Raw genomic sequence first — 19,881 nt, forward strand, 5'->3', positions numbered from 1 at the left:
TGGAAAATGGCTGCAATGAAACAAAGAGTGAAAAATTTAAAGGGGTCTGAATACTTTCCGTACCCACTGTATGTCAGGAAAGTGGGAAAGCTGAGCCTTTGTACATGGGGTGCACGCTCAACCAGGTGAGCTACCCATGCGGCCCGTTTTTTTTTTGTTAAATGGTGAAAAAAATAAGCAAAGATAAGTGGGCCAACTGCTGGTGTCACTGTTTTAGTGTCTAGCGCTGCCGTTGTGAAGGAGTCAAATACCTGGCGATCTCTGGCAGAGTCCTCTTGATGCACTTCAGTGTCTTTTTCATCAAGGAAGAGTTCTGAAGGAGGAAGAAAGGCCGAAGGAGTCGCCGTACTCGAAGTTTCTGATTAACAGAGAGGAGACAGGATCACTTTTCTGAAATGCAGGGCGATCATGGTTCACTTGAATTCACTAGGCCCTTTTAACACCGAGTAGGCCCTGTTGGGGGTTTTAGCTTGGCAAGCAGACTCACAAGAACAGGAACATTCATTTCAACAGAACTGTAAATCGTAAGAGTTTTCAACTGTGCTGAATATAAGATGTCTGCAGATATACCTTTTATCCTCCATGAAATGTATATTTACATTATTCAAATTTATTAAAAATGCAATCTCATATACCACACTCTCAGTGTAGTAAACTGGGTTGTCTATGCAAAATGTCTAGTAGAAAGGCGCAATACCTTTTTAAATTGGCGCTAAAAACAGAGAAAAGTGGTTTTCCTTTTGCTCAAAATGCCATGGTACCAAAATGCACTGCACCTCTTAAACGCTTTGCTGGTGGGTGATGTAATGCAAGGTTGTCAGTAAGCTGAAATGTGTTTCTGAAAACACATCAGGTGAGAAGTAACCACCACTTAGTTTATATTCTGAGTTTGGTCTGAGTTTGACAAAGAAAGAGGGACAGCTGTCTCTCTGGATCTGCTTCTACTCTTTGTGTCCGTGTGCGGAAAAAAGGTCCGTAGTCCAAACAACAGACCTAGGGCCGGCAACAAACCTTCAAGTAACGCGGTTTGTGTCAAACGTGTCAGCGGGACCTTTTTCTGCTGGCCTGTGAGTAGGGAGAACGTGGCTGTTGGTTGACTTTCAGTAAAGTACCCCTTTAATTCACTTAAAGGGATACATGAATTTACCTTCCGACAAACTAATTTGACATTAACAAATATTAGATTTTAACCCTGAGCAGTAGATTTATTTATTTGAATAAGACAATGCACATTAATAATTAAACATTTCTGTAGTGTTAGCCTGTCGGCTAATTTCAACTCTAGTCCTAGTGGGAAGAAACCGGAGCACCCAGAGGAAACCCATGCAAACAAGGAGAGAACATGCAAATGCTCCACAACAACAGGACAACCTGATTTCAAACCCAGAACTTTCTTGCTGTGAAGCAGAAGTGCTAACCACTGAGCCACCGTGCTGCTTAACAAAAGTTATTATATCTTCTGTTAAGTGAAGTACCAAAGAGCTTGCTGAGATAAGACTGTGCCCTGCTCTTGTCTAGATAGTAGGTCCTCATGTGTCCAATATATGTCCTCATGTGTGTTTTTAATACATTGTCAAGATATTAAAATATATAAACAAGTAAGAAATGAATTTGCCTCACAGTTCTTCGCCATCACTGCATGTTGATGTAAATGTACTGTTCTTATATAGCCCTTTTCTAGTCTTAATGGCTACTTAAAGTGTTACATTTTCTGTTTTATTTTGTTAACTCATGCCCTATGTTTTGTTGCTTCCTCCTCCTCCTGTTTTATTTTGTAGTGTTTCGTTTTGTGTGTTGTTTCCTGTTTGAGTCTGATTTCCTGTTTCACCTGTTAGCTCCCTCCCTGCTCGTTTGACCCTGTACATAATGTCCTCTGCTGGAGACTCATAGTTCAGCCAATGGGGCGAACACTCTCACTGGGTGAGCTAGAGGTCTTCCCTAGAACACAATTCTTAAGCAAATGTAAGACTTTTTAGAGCCTAAAATTTAGATTTTGAAGTTTCAGTCTTTCTAAGACTTTTAAAGACCCCGCGGACACCCTGTTTAAAACTCACGTAAGCCTTGATTTTTCTGTTGTAATAAATTCTACACCTGCATCTACTCCTCGCTGAGTCATGCATTTTGTCTCCTTTAACGGTGTCAGCACTTGGCCAACCTCTTCAGCTGGTAATGATGGTACACTGAACTCCTCTAAGCACAACATGTTAAGAGGAGCATGACGGAGGACAGGCTCACCTCATCACACACCATGCTGACAGACAGCACCCAGTCAATGGTGGAAACTGAAATGACGACTGTGTAGCCGATCAGCCATTTGTTCTTTCTGAGTTCCTCCCAGCCAATCAAGTAGCTCTGAGGACAAAACAGATGGAGTGAAGCGGTGGTTGAAATGGACAATTGGGAAGGTGATAGCTATCAAAAGCAGCAAAATTATTTGGAAACATCAAATCCGTGTTGAAACCTTTGTTCAAGCAGACAGCTGCCAATGTCCTCCTGGCAGCAAATCTTTTCTTTTGTGCTTACCTTAACCGCAAGATCAAGAGAAAAGATGACGAGGCAGACCATCTCGATGCTTTCGGTGAAGCCGCAAGGAGGCTCCCAGGGTGGAGAGCGATGCCGGGGGTCCGAGGAGACGGACAGGGAGGACGGGCGCTCCACGAATGCCAGCAACAACACCACCGCAATGGTTAGGCCCAAGCCCCTGGGAAGGATGGGTGAGTGGATAGACAAATAGATGGAAGCATGGCAGAAAAAAAATGGAAAGATCTTTACTCCATCTCAGTGAGTTAATGAGGCTTACCAGCTGGTGTTTTCTAAAGTTATCTCTTGCTCAAAAAAAGTTATCACCAATTACAATTCTTACGTCCCGATTGTTAACCCTGGGGGCCCAGAGGCCATTTTTACAGTTTAATTTCCGTCTGGATTTATTTTATAAAAAAGCTTTTAAAACATCAACCCTGTTTTCTACAGTCAAGATATGAACATCATTTTTTTAGGACAAACTGGGTTATTAGAATATTTGGGTTGCAGTGAGGTCACTTGCATGTTAAAAATGGCTGTAGGGCCTTAAAGATAAATAAATAAATAAAACGGAACAAGAATCTTCCAGATTGATATCACAGACAGAAAAGTAATGAATAAGCCATTTTCCTTTCTAAAACACTTTTCTCATATGTCTTGGGAGTCACACTGTGAAGAAATAATCATTATAACTCATACAGTTGACAAAATACATGCATTTCTTCAAAGAAAGTCAAGACGCTTTTGCTCTCATGACATTTACTTATGCCAATAATAACATAATAATGTCATATTTATTGATATTACACCCACAGCAATGCTATACAAGCAAATGTGTGTCTAAATAGTGCACAATTTGGCCTTCCATAGAGTCTAAAGGCCTTTCTGTCCCCTCTGGCCTTCCATACAAGAGGGTAGACTTTATCTCCCATATATGGGCATGTATTTCCTGAAAAACAGACAGGAGAGAGAGAGACGAAGAGAACAGACGCAGCAGCAGAAATGAGCCAAAACGCGATGAATTATGGACATAAAGTTGATCAATCTTGGATATAACAGTGTGGATTTAGCACTAAACCGGATGTAGCCGGCTTGGCCGGTGGAGGTATATGGTGCAGCCTGCTCTTTGGTCCACACAGTGAGGAAGCAGTGCCGATCACCCGGGTCATTTGTGGCTCCTTGATGTCTTCATGCGCCACTGACCAACTTTCGTTGGAACAAAAAGGGCTCTACCGCGCACACTATATCCAGTTTTTGTAATACATCCATGGGGTACAAAGCTAGCCTGCCTCTGTCCACAGATAACACATTCTATCTACCAAAACCTCTAAAGCCAATTTCTATACCTGAGTGTAAAAGCTTAAAAAAGCTTTCTAAGGATTTTCAGCCAGTGAGGACTGATTTTCTACTCTAAGACACTTTGGAATTTTTGAAAGTGTGTTATATAGTTTTGTGTACGTATTAGATGTTTAAAGTACCAACAAACACATTTCTTTCTTTCCTACAACAAGCTGAAAAGCCTCCCCCACATTCATGTTTGAAATTCCTAAATTAGTGATGTCACAGATTGAGAGAGCCAGCCCAGTTTTTCCTCTGTGCTGCCCATAGGTGCTGCCTGAGCGAGCACAGCCCAACCAGTGGACCAGCTGAGTGTTTCAGTTAGGGGAGCTGCAGCTACGGATAGTATAAAATACATAATATGTTTTTTTGAACATCAAAGCACGTAAGCCTATTCTAGCACACCTCAAGCCTACACATTGGATGCTGAAAAGCGGTTATAATAGCGGTTCTTAAAAACTAGAAATCTCAGCAGCTGGTAAGTGACCTCTGACTTCCTTTTTCCCAGAACTGTTTGACTTGTGATTGCAGGAAAAGCACAAGTGTTACTAATAATATTAACGACGGCTCGGTTCTATTCTGTCGCAGTTAAATGGAATTCAATTTGTCTGTGAAAAGGGCCTATTGGAAACTCTTTCTGTCCCTGCAGATATGTGGCCATAAACTTGCAAACATCATCTCAGATAGAGTTTTGTGAATAGATGACCTGGCCTGAGCAGGTGAGAACTTACCACTGGCCTATCCTGGAGTAGTACCATCGATACAGGCGGAGAGAGCGCGCGTCCACCCGGTGGTTTATGGACCGATACTATAAACAAGTACACAAAGGGAAGAAGACAGCTGTTGAGACGTTTTTGCTAATCTTTGGGCTGAAGTAAGGGTCTGACTTTTGCGGTGTTCCTTAGTTTAAAAAAACTAAAATAACTGAAGCGTACATTTCACATAAAGCTAAAAATGTCGGGGTTGTGATCAAAGTTCACACAACCTTACTAGGTTAGTTTTCATAAACTATAACCTATGGTAGATATTGTTATCCAAGACATCTTAAAGTAAGGTGAATTCATGAAGGAGAATGAGCATGAAGAACTTTCTAAGGTCCAACTCTACCCACAATATGATTCGTTTTGTCAATGCTTTTGCATGTTCATTCACCTTTTAAGCAAACGTGAAATTAATTAAGAAAGTCATAGTTTTTACCTGTATGGCATCCTCGATGAATACAACAGCTTGTTGGATGTAGAGGTCCTCATCATCTGTGGACCAAGAAGGTGTGAGTAGGACCATCTGAACACTTCCAGAAGAAGAAGAAGAACAACAACTAACCTAATCGTGACATACAGTATGTCATCTGTGCTCTGAGAACTGTGATCACAGTCCCAGTCCCGAATCCCAATGTGTTTCTTCACTCAGTAAATAACTTAAAGGTGCTCTAAGCGATGTTGGGTAATGTTGATTTTCGGTTTCAGAGCGTTGTCCTCTGACTAAAAACACAGCAGGAACTGTCTGAGATATTGTTGTCTGTAGAACTGGTTGGACTGGGAGCTGATGTGGAAGTTAGTTCTTTCCGTAGACTGTAAAAATACTAGACATAGCTTCCAGGTCTGAAAATCGAACCCAATGCTGACGTGCCTTAAACCTGCATTCTATCTCATTTCTATAGAAGTCTATGAGAAAAAGCCGAGGCTTCAGAACGGCAGTGCACAAACCAATAGGTGACGTCACTGAAGCTACGTCTATTATATTTACAGTCTATAGTTCTTTCTTGACAGGTTGGATTGGGAGCTGAGGTGAAAGTTATTTATTCTTGAGGCACAATTGGGAAATAAAGAACAGGAACTGGGATATAGCTGAAGGGATGTGGTACAAAATACAAACAAGACTAGGTCTAAACTCCTGCTCAAGAGTAAAATGACTAATCAAATTTGCTATTTTTTAAACATTTGTAGGATTTGGACAAAACCTGTAAAGCAAACCATGTAGAGATGGTGGAATGCGTGCTAGAAAAAAAGAGTAAAAAAAATAGAGTAGCATTGAATAGATCAGAACAGAATAGGGTAGAAGCTGTCAGAGACTCAAGGCTATACAGCTGTCATGTGATTATGTTTAATGAGTGTAACTTTTCCATCCAGCAGCTACATAGAGACAGACATGATGACTCAGTGCTGGCCACACACACACACACACACACACACACACACACACACACACACACACACACACACACACACACACACACACACACACACACACACACACACACACACACACACACACACACACACACTTGGTGCTGCTGACTCAACCCTTCACAGCAGGATGTGTCATAGAGGTGGAGGCCACTGACAGGACAACACTTGAAACGGCTGCAAGCCCATTTCATGAGGTGCATGTCTATAAGTGGCTTCATTTACATTTCATATTAGTAATACTGTTAAATACATAAAAAAAATCCTGGGTTTCATTAAAAAAGACAAAATTATGTGATTTCGTGTGTTTTTATGCTGGGTACAATCTGTTTCTGAAATCACATTCATTTTGTCAGCCGCTTCCTTCAATTATCTGAGCTTCCACTCCAATCACCTTTCAGACATTACAGCGTCAGGTCAGGTGACCTCACAGGACGGTAGGAAAGACTTATAAGTTTATGATGTACATTTAAGTGCTTAAAATATGCTTTTTGGCTTTTGCCCTTTCCTTTATTGTGTTATATATCTTTTTTGTGCATGTTATAGGTTTACAAAGCGAAAAAGCCCAATGGTCCCCCCCCAAAGGGATTTACCATCTCCAACAGAAACACTGTTTACCAACTGCTCCAAACAGCTCTGTTGTAGTCCCGCCTTTACTTCCGTGACAAGCGTGCGTCCCTTTGTAACACTCACAACAAAATATGGAACAGAAGTGAGATGCCTCACTCAGAGAGCTCAACACCCAGGGTGAAAAGAGGAGCTGCAACAATGTGCAGTAACAAAAAAATATTGTGTTTTTTGAAAATTAAACCACATAACCCTATTCTGGTACAACCTCTAAATACAATTATTGAGCTGAAAATGAGCATAATATGAGCACTTTAATATACAGTACAGCCCTTTTAGAGTCAAATGTCAAGAAACATAACATGAATAATGTTTCTGTTGTTACAAACTGCATGTTGCATCACTATTATTATAACTTAAAGCCACACTAGTGAACTTTTTACAGAGCCCCCGAGGTGACACATAGGGAAAAAATAATTACAAAAAAACACTTGTGGGCAAACACTTTGCGAGATCTTGACTTTGTTTTGCGAGATCTCGAGTTCTAATTACGAAATCTTGACTTTGACATCAAGGAAAAAAAAACATTCAAATTAATAAAACATGTACTGGAACTATCAATTTTGCGAGATCTTGAATTTATTTTGCGAGACATCGAGTTTTATTCGCAAGTTCTTGCACAAGCAACATACAATAATGCTAACCTACCTAGATAGCTCGTAGTCAAGTCAAGATTTCGCAAATAAAACTCAAAATAGCTAGCTAGCTAGGTTAGCTAGATTAGCCTTATTATTTGTTGGATTTGCAATAACTTGTCAAAGTCAAGATCTCGCAAATTAAACTTAATCTTGCAAAACAAAGGCAAGATTTCGTAAAAGTGTTTGTCCCCAGTACATGTTTTTTTGTAATTCTTTTTTCCTTGATTTTTTTTTTCCTTCCATGTCACCTCGGGGGCTCCATAACCTTTCCTGCTTTGGTCCCCCCAGGTTGGAAGCGGCAGTGAATGTACAGTGTAGGTTTCAGGTTTGTCTCTGAATAAATGCCGCAGCTCCTCAAAACCCAAGTAAAGCTCCCGGGTTAATGCGATAAAACAAAAAGAGCCGCATTAGCACGGGATGAGCAACAATCAAAAAAGTTCAGACACCAGAAAGAGGATACGAGAGGCCGGGAAAGACCGTCTATAAACAAATTAATTACAAGTATCAGGAGTCGCTGCTCTCACATGTGATGGCAACAGGATGTACACATGCCATGTAGAGATCTTTAGTGGGTTGTGAAACCACAACTAACCGGATCAAATGAATACAATGTAACAAAAACATGAACCTTTGTCCGGACCTTGGTTCGGGCTTTATTGTGTGAAAAGGCCCGAAGAGGGATGCCTGGATAGCTCATCAGATAGAGCGTGTGCCCCATGTACCAAGGTTCCATCCCTGTCGCAGGTTCAACTCTGATCTGCTGCCCTTTGCTGCATGTCATTCCCTCTCTCTCCCCTTTCACATCTAAAAGGCCTAAAGTGCCCTAAAAAGGACCACATGTGAAAACACACTTAGACTTGAATCCATTATACCAACCTGTCCTCACACTGAGGTTACAAGGTTTGCACATTGTCAAAAAAACATACAAAAAAAGGTTTGCACATTGTTATAGCACAAAACAAATGTGGAAAATAAGATGGTGTTATAGTTGTCGCCGTCTGGGTTTTTCACTTTTGACGGAGCTATGGTAGTAGTTTCCCTCTTTTTCCAGTCTTTGTGCTAAGCTAGGCTAAAAACGTCACGGGTCTATCTCTATACAGGGCAAGCAGACCGATCTTTTCCTCTGACTCTGTGTCAGACAGGGAAACAAAAGGATTTCCCCAAACATCGCTCTGTTCCTTCCATTATCAACCTTGAAAATGTTCTTGTAATTATATATAAACGTTTCAGACCCGGGGGAATCCATATCACAATAAGAACATGCACAAACACAAAAAAATAAAAATACAAAAAATAATGCCTTCCACAATGTTCAGCGTCAAATATACAGACATGTTTGCCAATGGTTCCACAATCTGGAGGAGAATCTGACAAAACTACGTGCAGGGTTAGCCAAAACAGTGATTATGTCATTTTCTGACTCAGATACCCTACACATGAATCTATACATCAGGTTACGTAAAGCAGCAGAGCAGGTAGGTACCCCAACGCTGACAAACATATGGCTTGCACTGGAGCCTCTTGGAGCATTCAGCAGCAGCCTCGTGCTGTCATTATAAGCCACTATGAGTTTTCTAATGCTGCCTTGCTTATAACGACACCACAAGTAGGCCGGATACAAAGTTGTACAATACGCTCTAAAGAGTGAGATTTTCACAGGTACAGAGCACATGCTAAACTTACGACCCAGCATGTTTGCTTGAGCATACAGTTTCCGACGCTGCCTATAGATATCCTTATTATCAGAGAGGTCATTTGCAATAATATGGCCTAAATATGTCATCTCACTGCACACCATAAGTGCAGTGCCAGACAGATAGAAGTCAGGGAAAGTTGCCTGTCGGTCTTTTCTACTTCTGATAATCGTGACCTTTCTCTTTTTAGCATTGTATTTTATATCAAAATCAACAACATACTGTTTGTCTCAGAAGCTGTTAGAGACCAGCAGTATATAGGCTGAAGATGACCAAATCATCTGCGTGTGATTAATAAGTAAGTCACCAACCCTACAGCCTGTACCACATGCATTTAAAATCAAAGACAACTCATTCATATACATATTAAAAAGAAAATGAGACAGAATTCCTCCCTGGCAAACACCATTGGTCACTTGGAAGGGAACTGGCATTACATTCCCCCATCTTACTCTCATTGTCTGATGAGAGTACCAATACACCAAGATTCTAATTATAAAACCAGGGACCCCACTTTTACACAATTTTAAAAATAATTTCTCATGATTAACACGATCAAATGCTTTAGAAGCATCAATGAAGCATAAGAACATTGTGGAAATTTGCCTATTATATTTATCTAAAATTTCAATATCGTTGCCTACTATCAGCATTTAGACCCATCCCTAAGAAAGTCACCTAATAACGCGTCCTGACCCTGATGTGGCATTAGAATTATATAAAACCTTAGTGGATCCAAACATAAAGTGACTGAGAGTAAGTGAAACCTTTCATCTGAGTCACAGGACACATCACTACTGCTATAACTTGGTTAGCTTTAAAGAGCCTAACAAGGTGGAATGCTCCTTGCATTTATTACTCAGTTTATTGAGGGCCAGCTGGTCCTGCTGGTGTCAGTAGGGGCCCTAGATGGGGTTGACCTGCCATGCTGATAGGGACTATTTTTCTTTACTACTTTAGTGGGTTAGTTGTACTTGTAGGCCTACTTATATTTGAGTAAAGTCTTTAACATGCCTCTTAGACTTTTGTTGTAGGAATTTTGCGTTGTTGTGCTTAACTAAGCAAGGATCTTCAACAGTTTCGCGACCCTTAGGGGGTCCTCAGAGTCAATGCATCCAACAGAATTTTAGCAAATATAAATCCCAACTGCTTACTGGCCTATAAGTAAAGTCCTATAGGTAAGGCATAGTCACTATAAGATAGCCTTAAACAGATACATTAATCATAGGATTCAATGTGCTCAATGTGTGTTAAACATTAAAACAAGATTTATAAAATCTTGCCTACAATTATTAGGCTATTTAATAGCTTAGCATTCTATGCAAAAAAAGCTATGTTTGAAAGCTTTAGGCTGCCCTACACGCTATTGTAGGCCCGGTTTAATGTGCAAATTAATTTATACAATATGTGGTAGGGGGTCCCTGATCTGTTTTAACCCTTGGCTTGCCTCAAAACGTTGAAGACCCCTGTATTAAAGGATCTGAACATTCCTCCACCACCAGTGGTGGAATGTAACCATGCACATTTAATCAAATACTGTACTTATAAGTAAACATCTGAGGTAGTTGTACTTTACTTGAGTCTTTTCTTTTCATGCCACTTTCTACTTCTACTCCGCTACACTTCAGAAACAAAAATCTGTTACTCCACTACATTCATCTGACAGCTTTAGGTACTAGTTAGTTAATTACAGATTTTGGCACATTTAACTACCCAACAATATAATGGCCTTTAAGTCCAGTTGAAATGTTTAGACCATTAAACACTTAGTTGATTGTAGGGCTGGGCGAAAAGGAGAAAATCAAAAATCACAATATTTTCTACCACATACCTCGATATTGACCGATATTGTAGTGTTGACTATTGGTGCTTTCACAAAATATTTACACAATGATATTCTTGATAAATAATCATCATGTGGATATAATGACTAGGTGGGTAAAGGCAAATAATACAACAGTTACAACAGTCTGAAAGTACATCACTTTACTGTAATCCAGCCTTTAAAACCAGGAAAAGACAAACCTTATGTCATATCACGATATGACGATATAGCTAGAATCTAAGGTATTATCTAGATTAATATTACGATATCAATATAATATCAATATATTGCCCAGCTTTAGCTGATTGACAGTTTGTTGGTATGTATTCTAGTTTATAAAATGTGAGGAATTTTCAGCATTAAGTAGCCTACTTTTATTTTTAATACATTAAAGTACATTTTCATGATTATAGGTTACTTATACGTAACATTTTCAATGCAGGACATTTACTCGTAACAGAGTGTGTATCCTACAGTGTGGTAACCCATTCCTAGGCTACTGTTACTTAAGTAAATTGATCTGTAAACGTCCTCCACTTCTGTATTTGAGTAAAGTTTTGCATATGGGACTTTTCATGTATGATATACATTAGAATAATTTTCCACTGGCTTTTTTGTACCGAATAACAAACAGAGGAAAGGCCACCGTCCTGAGAGTGTGCTAATAATACACTTCCACTCACCTGTGTCCCCGCCGACCCTGCACACGTCCCGGGCCAAAGTGTACGACATCGGTTTGCTGCCCGGGGCCCCGCGGTCCTCTAAGCCCGGCGAGGAGCCATAGTCCCCGGACACTCCGTTCACACTCAGCAGACTGTCCGTTTCCATTCAGGAAATCAATTGTTGAAGTTCTGTTTCCGCTCATCCGCTGGGAAAGTGAAAGTAGAAGTGTGGTAGGAGACGGAGGGAAATGTACTCTGGTGAAGCTCCGTTTAGCCCGTCTGTTCAGTCACAGCGACGGTCACAGTTATAGCTTCCAACAGCATAGCTACCACCAAGCTGAGGGCAGAGGAATGTGCTTTTAGGAACTCTCTCTCGGCTGGGCTCGGCTCGGCTCTGCTCTGCTCCACCTTCCTGTCCTGTCCTCAAGTATCACTTTACACTGACTTTAAAAACACAAACCCCACCTACAGCACAGTGCACGTGCTGCAGTCTACAGCCGTACAGAGAGCGGGAAGACAGGCTCTCTGACAGTGATGACAGGAGAAGAATCGTCACTATTCCGGGGAGGAAAGTGGCTTTAGGGATGGCCGATATGGAGGAATTCCGATATCTCAATGTTATTGTCCTAATACCTCGATTTCGACATTGTGGCGATATTATAGGATTGGTGCTTTAACAAAATGTCTTCAAAATGAGATTTAAGATAAACAATCTTCAGTAATGTAGATACTGTTCTTGTTTTTTAATCTTTTTGTTTCTTCTTGTTTTAGACTTAAAGTTAGACTTAAGTCGAGAGAAGTTGAAGTCTAATTAGACTAATTATTAATCCTTTTGGGATGACTCCCACAAGGTAAATTGAAATTTCCAGCATTTGTTTTTAGCAAGAAGAATACAGTATAGAGAGAAAAGGAGGAAGACAGTATAAAGATAACAGTAATAACGTAATGTAATAACAGAAATAATAACAATAATAACAAAAACAATTATACAAATAATAAAAAAAACGTTGGCTATAAAAAGAGACATAAAAAGACATTTACAAAGTGATTTAGGAAGGAGGTCCTGTGTTCTGGACTAGTGCATATATCTCGCATCTCCATGGTTAAACCAGCTCATTCCATTTAAATAGTACATCGTGATCTCACCACAAACAACCTGCTCTAGAGTTTGTTTGTTTGGTCCTTTTGGTGCGTTTTGGCCTGCAGGTAACACCAAGGGAGAAACACACTCTGGGGCTTAATGACGCTGGTGTGAAAGCCCCCTGAGTCAGGCAGTTATAGGCCAACTTAATGAGATCAAGTCAAAATGTAGCGCATGTATTTTGAATATGTCAAACCTTTCACTGTCATAATTTTGATTAGGTGAATCTCATTGTTTAGAGTCACAATTTTTACTGATGTTATACTTTTAACTTAAATAATAGAGCAACAACCAATGATGAACCACTGGATCCTTGATTAATCTGATGAAGAATGTTTGAAATCAATTCAATGTTTGGTCTAGAAAGCAGACAATCAGCAAAGGTGCAAACCCCACATTCCAGAAAGCTTTAAATGCTGATTTGATCTGACAAACAGTCCTGGTCCAGGTACGGCCAGGGATGTAGACTGGTTAGCTGGTCTCCCTGGCTACCAACCTCCTGTTCCAGGTACGGCCAGGGATGTAGAAGGGTTGGCTGGTCTCCCAGGCTACCAACCTCCTTGCTGGTGCTTAGCAGTGACATTTCCCTCGAGTTCTCTTGAGTCTTTGCCACGAACATCTTCGTACTAGGACACATAAGTCTGCTATTTCCTTGCTGGATTGGGACGTGATTTGTGTCATGAGCAGGTGCGATGGATGGCGTACAAACCAATAGGGTCTCGGAATGGTATATGAATTTATTTCTCATCCAAACACAATCAAATTCACTGTATTTGAATGGCGTGATTTATCTGGATAGTTTTTTTTTTTTTTTGGGTGGATTTGAACAATGAGAAGCAACATGAAAACATAAATAGGAGTAACAAGTCTATTTTTAAAATGAAGAGTAGAAAGTGCAGATAATTGCGTGAAATGTAAGTAGAAGTAAAAGGTCAGCTGTAAAATCATTACTCCAATAAAGTATAGATAGCCAAAATTTCTACTTAATTACAAAGTATTTGTACTTTGCTAAAGACTCTTCGGCTTGTTGTAGGCTTTCCCTAAACAAAAATACATACTATCTTCAATCGTATGTATGTTTTACACCTATATATTTTGAGGCATCAACTGTTATATCTGTTATATATATATAAATATAATCTTCCTCAAAGGGCGTACATTGCCTGGATGAAGCCTGTCATCTGGCACATATCGGGGCTAATCGCTGCCCAGGAAGATACTGATTGGTTTACAGAAATGCAAACAAGCCAATTGTTTTTTTCTCCTATCCTAGGTGGTGTAGCAAGACCATACTCTGGAGATTGACCCATAGTGAACATTTATAAAAATAGTTTTTTGTGTAGTTATACAGTACCTACTAAGAAAAGTGTTAAGAGAAGGATTTATTAGGGTGAACCAATTGCTTTACATACATATACAGAATAGGTGGACACACATGTAGAAACTAAACATTTCAATATTTATCTGAAATACAATTCTGTGGATATACTGAAGCAAATACAAGATGGTATTGTTTGTAGATTTTTTTTCTTAAAGGTCCGAGGCTAAGGTTGCATAAATGACTGCATTTGTGTCACAAAGGTGACGAGAGCTGAGGTAGAAACAGTGGTGGAAGAAGTATTCAGCTCTGTTACTGCAGTGAAAGTACTTATTCTACACTGTGAAGATCTCCAATACAAGTAAAGGTCCTGCATTCAAACCCTTGCTTAAGTGAAAACAAAAGTACAGTATCTTTAGGTAAATGTACTTAAAAGTATGAAAGGTTAAGTCCTTAAAGTTCCCCTGTCTGTTTTTTCTTATTCCATCTGATGTCTCTGGATTGATATTCTAGTTGCATTATTGTGTGTGTCGCATTTTACGGCTGTGGATGTTTGGGGGGTTGCTTTAGAATTTTACGTGCTTTATATACGGTCGGGTAGCTTCATCTACAGCAGTGCATCATATGCTATAACATCATATGTTTGTAGCATCGCTGTCCTGTGAGAACCTCTGTGAGAACTACTTTTTTTTGAAGTTTTTCATGGTGTCAGAAAAAACAGCACAGAAGGAACAACTTCATCTTTCACCTGACCTTTTCAACATCGACACATCTGGTGATACATGGTCTTCACTGGACAGGGAGGGGAGAAAAAACGGAAACAGTAACTAAAGCCGTCAAACAAATGTAGCGGGGTAAAAGTATGAAGTAGCAAAAAATACTCCAGAAAAGTATAAGTACCTCAAAATTGTACTTATGCAGTACTTAAGTAAATGTACTTAGTTACATTCCACCACTGGGTAGAACAAAGGTCTATATACAGTAGTGCCAAAAAGGGATTCTGTCCCCTGCTTGGCCCAGTGCTTGCAAACACAGTACAAAGTATTTGGCTTGTCTGAAATTTACACTAAAATCACCAACAACAACAAAATGATCTATCTATCTATCTATCTACCTTTCTCTTTTTGATCTCAGTTGGGATAGATAATCACTGGACATTGAAGACCTCAGGTTCTTTTTGCTGTGGGGTGTTTGCTGTCTCCTGGGACACCTGTGGGAAAGGAAAAGAAACATGGAAACAAGTCTATAAAGATGTAAATTTTACTCAGCCATTGACAAAAGTAGAGAGGTTACCATTTTTGCTTCCAGATCCCGATACCTGAACATGCATATCAGGCGATACAGAGTACTGATCTGATAGCAGTGTGTCACATAATTTATCAGAATCAGAGCGGAAAAAGAACATAAATAAACTACTTTTAAAGTAGATTTTCTTCTGGGCGTAATTATGTGGTATCCAATCTGTCCTTAAACATTTTCTCCATCAATATTGGAACAACTATGGAAAGCCCAGCTCTACCAAATGCTATAGACAACTATCCTCATTCACAGTTCATTGCTGTACAGTAAGTCTACATTATTGTCCTCTGTTTACTTTCCTGTTTAGCCCACATTCTAACATGCAAATGAAGTGAAAGGGAAGTCGCTGCCCTATTCCTACCTGGTCAATGCACCTGAACTGCCAGGTCCAGCGAGTGTTATAGAGGAAGGGTCGGAGGTCAAAGCGGTTGTCGTCGGGGCTGTAGCTCTCGGCGTGGTAGGACGGCGTCACCGTGGTCATCTTGTGGCGGTTCATGGAGTACATGCGGAAGAAGTGCTTCACCTTCTGGGCTACCTAAAGAAAGAAGATGACACACTGTTCATTTTTAGTTAGGTTTTGTTAGGTAAAGGTCTTGCTAACAGCTGCTAAATCATAGAATGTAAAAATAATGGACGAAGCTTCCGTGTCTGAAAAGTGAAACCGATGTGGAAGATCCTTAAAGCTGCATTCTATCTCATGTCCAGCAGACGGCGACTCCACTGGTTGCAAAAAATACGTCTTCATAACAGCATCCGGCGCTAATCTGTATTGTCGCCCAAAAAAACTAAAACGGAAATGACAAACGCGTAATATGGGCCTGGCTTCTCCCAAATTTCCAAAGTAAGATGGTGGACTGGTAGCTGGAGAGATGCCAGTTCACCTCCTGGGCACTTCCAAGGTGCTCTTAAGCAAGGCACCGAACCCCCAAAAGCAGTCCACAAACCAATGGCTAAGGCAACATTCACTATTTTTACAGTCTATGTGCTAAATGCATAATATTTATTATCAGTGCATAACCCTCCTTTGTCCTTGGGTCAAATTTGACCCATTTTCAAAACGTTTCTATATCAGAAAATTGGGTTTCTTTCAACCATATTGTGAAAAAAATAACGTGCATGGTTCAATACAACCATTACTCTTCACAAGGAAAATAAAATACAAGATCAGTACTTTCAGTGAATTTGGGTGTTTCAATTTATAGCATTTGGAGAAAAAAAGTACAAAAGTGCCAATAAAAAAGGTCAGAAATAGCTTGAAAAACGTGGGGGGGAAAACAACAACAATAAACGTCAAAAAAAGCGCAGGAAAATGTGACGAAAACATCGGTAAGAAGTATAAATTAGTTTTGTTTTTAACATGGCTGAAAAGTGACAGACGTGTCGAAAAAGACAACCGCAAAATTGATGTTGAGACAACACAAGGGTTAACAAGGGTTAACAGACACATTTTCAATGAGTGGCTGAAATCTCTCATTCACCTATTAAGCGCATAAATGATAATTTAAAGCTCCTCATCTGGAAAGCACTGACACCTTCCGGTTTAAGAGTGATTACTGTCACTCTGTGAAACGTTAACGCTAGCCCAAGCTGCTAGAGCTCAGAGCCGTTAGCGGTATTACTATATCAAACATTTAATTTCTTTATTTTTGTTTAATTTGTGCTATTCATTGATCCCCAGTGGGGAAATTACAATTTCAGACGGGACTTCAGTTGGTTTAGTTTTACTCCATTTAACAATATAGACATTAGGGTTTCACAATATAAGGAGAATGTGTGATAACATTGTGGAATATCAAAATAACAATATTTCTTGCAAGAAAAAACATATTAGTGCACTCAGTTCTGCACTTCTGCTGATTTCAGTGTTCTGCCAAAATACAACTTGCTTGTTCATTTAAAAAAAAGACAAAAGGAAATCATTCCAACAATGTTTTAATGAACATTAAAAAAAGGCACCAATTATAAAGTCCAATTCTTTTCTGATATTTCATTTCAACTACACAAAAAGTCTTTCATCGCCTTTATTGCACCAGTTGATATTGCAATGATGATAAAAAAAAACGATATATAGTGCAGCCCTAGTGGACAATATTAACAGAACAAATCCACTATTGTAGCCATTATTAGGCAATATTGTTTCAAGCCACTTACAGATGTAGAACTACACGCTCCCTAGCAGAAAAATATCCCACACTGTGAAGGAGTTAACTGACCTCTGTGGGTGAGAGCGCATCCTTCCACATGTGAATGAGTTTACAGAACATACTGAAGGGGCCGCACTTGGAGATCTTCCTCAGTCGTCCAATCACCGACAACTCAGAGTAGGTCATCCCCATGTCTGCCTGAGGACGGACGGGTCAGGTGGTTAGACAAATATGGATGAAATTATGAAAAGAACAAAGAGAAAGTAAAGCAAATGCCAGCTCATGACCCCATGTGCGGAGTCTTACATACATAACAAGGAGTTCCCTTCCATTATTAGACTTAGGTGCAGCACCCGAGCCAAATAAAATTAATGTGAGCATCCAAACAAACCAAATGTTAGATAATTAGAAATATTCAGATCTAAGAAAGTAATGAGAGTTTTGTCAAAGTTTTTTTTGTTTTATGTAGCCTATTTTTCAATGTTTTAGACACATATATGGCAGTAATAGTAATAGTCAAAAATTATGTCAAATTTCAATTCTTTAAATTATAAAACATCACATTTTCTTGAAGGAGGTCCCGTAAAACCTCCGCCAAAGATGTGCACCTAAGTCTATGACAAACCCAGGTAAAACACTGCATATGAAGCCAAAAACAGGGTTTAAATCCATGTCATCGTGCTGTCAAAGTGATGATCATGTAGAGGAAAAAGAAATAAACAAATTAATTTTTTCTTGTAATGTAGGGTAGCTTTTTTGCCACTGTATCGACAATACAGTATTATGGAAAAAAAATGGTTGAATGCTTCCCATAACAAACTACATCAACAAGAAGGACAAGGTAAGACCTGTGCATTATGTGTAAGTTTGTAAACAGAAGGTTTGACTTTGGAAAATGTAACCCTAGATCTAATAGAAAAGTGGGTGGTCACTGTTACGGTTCTGGTTCCGGAAGAGTTTTTCTGTTCAATACCTCCATTGGTGTTTCAGTGAGTATATTAAATGGCATGAAAATGTCACTTTATGAGTTTTTTTTAACATTAATATGCATTCCCCCAGCCTGCCTATAGTCCCCCAGTGTCTAGAAATGGAGATAGGGGTAAACCAAGCCCTGGGTATCCTGCTCCGCCTTTGAGAAAATGAAAGCTCAGATGCTCAGCCGATTTGGAATCTTGCCCCTTATGAGGTCATAAGGAGCAAGGTTACCTCGGCTTTCTCTGCTTTGCCTGCCTAGAGAATTTGGCCCATGAGAAAAGAGAAAACCTGAACAAAAAGCAAAAATAGGTCACTACTGCAGTAAAACCGAGCATTTAGAGATTAGTGTAATAATAATTGTGGTTCCTATCTGAACAGCACAAAAAATATTTATCATACAATGTACAAGTAAACCCATATGATATGCCGTTCTGAGTGAGAGATGTCACCATTTTCCCAGAGAAGCAGCTCCTGTAATGTACCCACCTCCACCTCTTTATTACCCACACGGTGCTTAAGTCTCACTGTTGCAGTTAAAACAATACTCACAAAGTGAATCAGTAAATTGTAGCAAGAGTAACTGGACTATTGTGCAAAAAGTTATTTAATATGTGAGAAAAATCAAACGGTAGCTCACCAGGCCAGCTGTTAGATAAGATGTTTTTTTATTTTAGTGCAATTCTGTTAAGAGGAGACATACTCTATCTCGTTCTTTTTCATTTTTTTGAATGGCTTGTTGAATCCCATGTTTTCTGGCAGCCCAGAAGCTTGTTTTATTTTACAATGTGCTAGTTGGTAGGCACTCAAATTTATGTGCACACGCTTTTTATGATATATACCCTTCTAAAAAAGGTCTAAAGATATATTTCCACTTCCTACCTCATCTGTTTGTGACACCTGTCCGTCTGTCAGGGGCTCCAGTTCAGCTGTGGGCGGAGCGGACAGGATGCTGCAGAGGAAACCAAAACCACACAACATACTGTGTTTGCAGATTCAAAGTATATGACAAAGTTAATAAAACAATGTGGACAGCATGAAACCTAAACATACATAGTTATATACAGTCCTTAGCATAAGTGAATACACCCATACTAAAGGTGACTAAAATGAGGAGTAAAAAATCCTCTTTTGGCAATTGATCTCAATTCCTTATGAAAAAATAATGAGGAAAAATCCAACCTTTAAGGACACAAATTTTCTTTGTGAATGAATAATTACCATAAATACATCTTCTTCCTTAAAATACCGGGGGACTAAGTAAGTACACCCCTATGTTAAATTCTTATGGAAGCAGGTAGACCCCCCCCCCCCCACATCATCACATATAGTACCCTTCACCATACCTAGAAATAGGTATGGTTTTATTCCCATAGAGGCAGGCATATTTTTATTATTAAACAGAGATGGCAAAAGTACTCACTTTCCGTACTTAAGTGGAAGTACAGATACTTGTGTTAAAAAAATACTCCGGTAAAAGTGGAAGTACTGATTAAACTTCTTTACTCAAGTAAAAG

The 19,881-nt window shown here is 39.5% G+C and overlaps 2 protein-coding genes across 3 annotated transcripts in view; both read right to left on the reverse strand.

The window, feature by feature from the left end:
- tpcn2 (two pore segment channel 2) overlaps positions 1-11,979 on the reverse strand; it is a 33,156-nt gene extending 21,177 nt beyond the window's left edge. The window contains exons 1-6 of one of the 2 annotated variants that reach the window (XM_034867763.1): positions 11,512-11,979; positions 5,056-5,111; positions 4,590-4,666; positions 2,524-2,701; positions 2,236-2,352; positions 252-358 (exon numbers count right to left, since the gene is read on the reverse strand). In XM_034867763.1, coding sequence (XP_034723654.1) covers positions 252-358; positions 2,236-2,352; positions 2,524-2,701; positions 4,590-4,666; positions 5,056-5,111; positions 11,512-11,656 — 680 coding nt within the window. In that variant the 5' untranslated portion in view covers positions 11,657-11,979. Of the gene's footprint in view, positions 1-251; positions 359-2,235; positions 2,353-2,523; positions 2,702-4,589; positions 4,667-5,055; positions 5,112-6,386; positions 6,604-11,511 lie in introns of those variants that run through there. The other variant, XM_034867771.1, reaches the window with a different exon arrangement.
- A 2,450-nt stretch (positions 11,980-14,429) lies between these two features.
- nadsyn1 (NAD synthetase 1) overlaps positions 14,430-19,881 on the reverse strand; it is a 25,630-nt gene continuing 20,178 nt past the window's right edge. Inside the window, exons 18-21 of the mRNA XM_034867798.1 lie at positions 19,247-19,316; positions 17,462-17,590; positions 15,610-15,783; positions 14,430-15,159 (exon numbers count right to left, since the gene is read on the reverse strand). Coding sequence (XP_034723689.1) covers positions 15,097-15,159; positions 15,610-15,783; positions 17,462-17,590; positions 19,247-19,316 — 436 coding nt within the window. The 3' untranslated portion in view covers positions 14,430-15,096. The remainder of the gene's footprint in view (positions 15,160-15,609; positions 15,784-17,461; positions 17,591-19,246; positions 19,317-19,881) is intronic.

Source organism: Etheostoma cragini, chromosome 1 (assembly GCF_013103735.1).
Source record: "Etheostoma cragini isolate CJK2018 chromosome 1, CSU_Ecrag_1.0, whole genome shotgun sequence".
NCBI lineage: Eukaryota > Metazoa > Chordata > Actinopteri > Perciformes > Percidae > Etheostoma > Etheostoma cragini.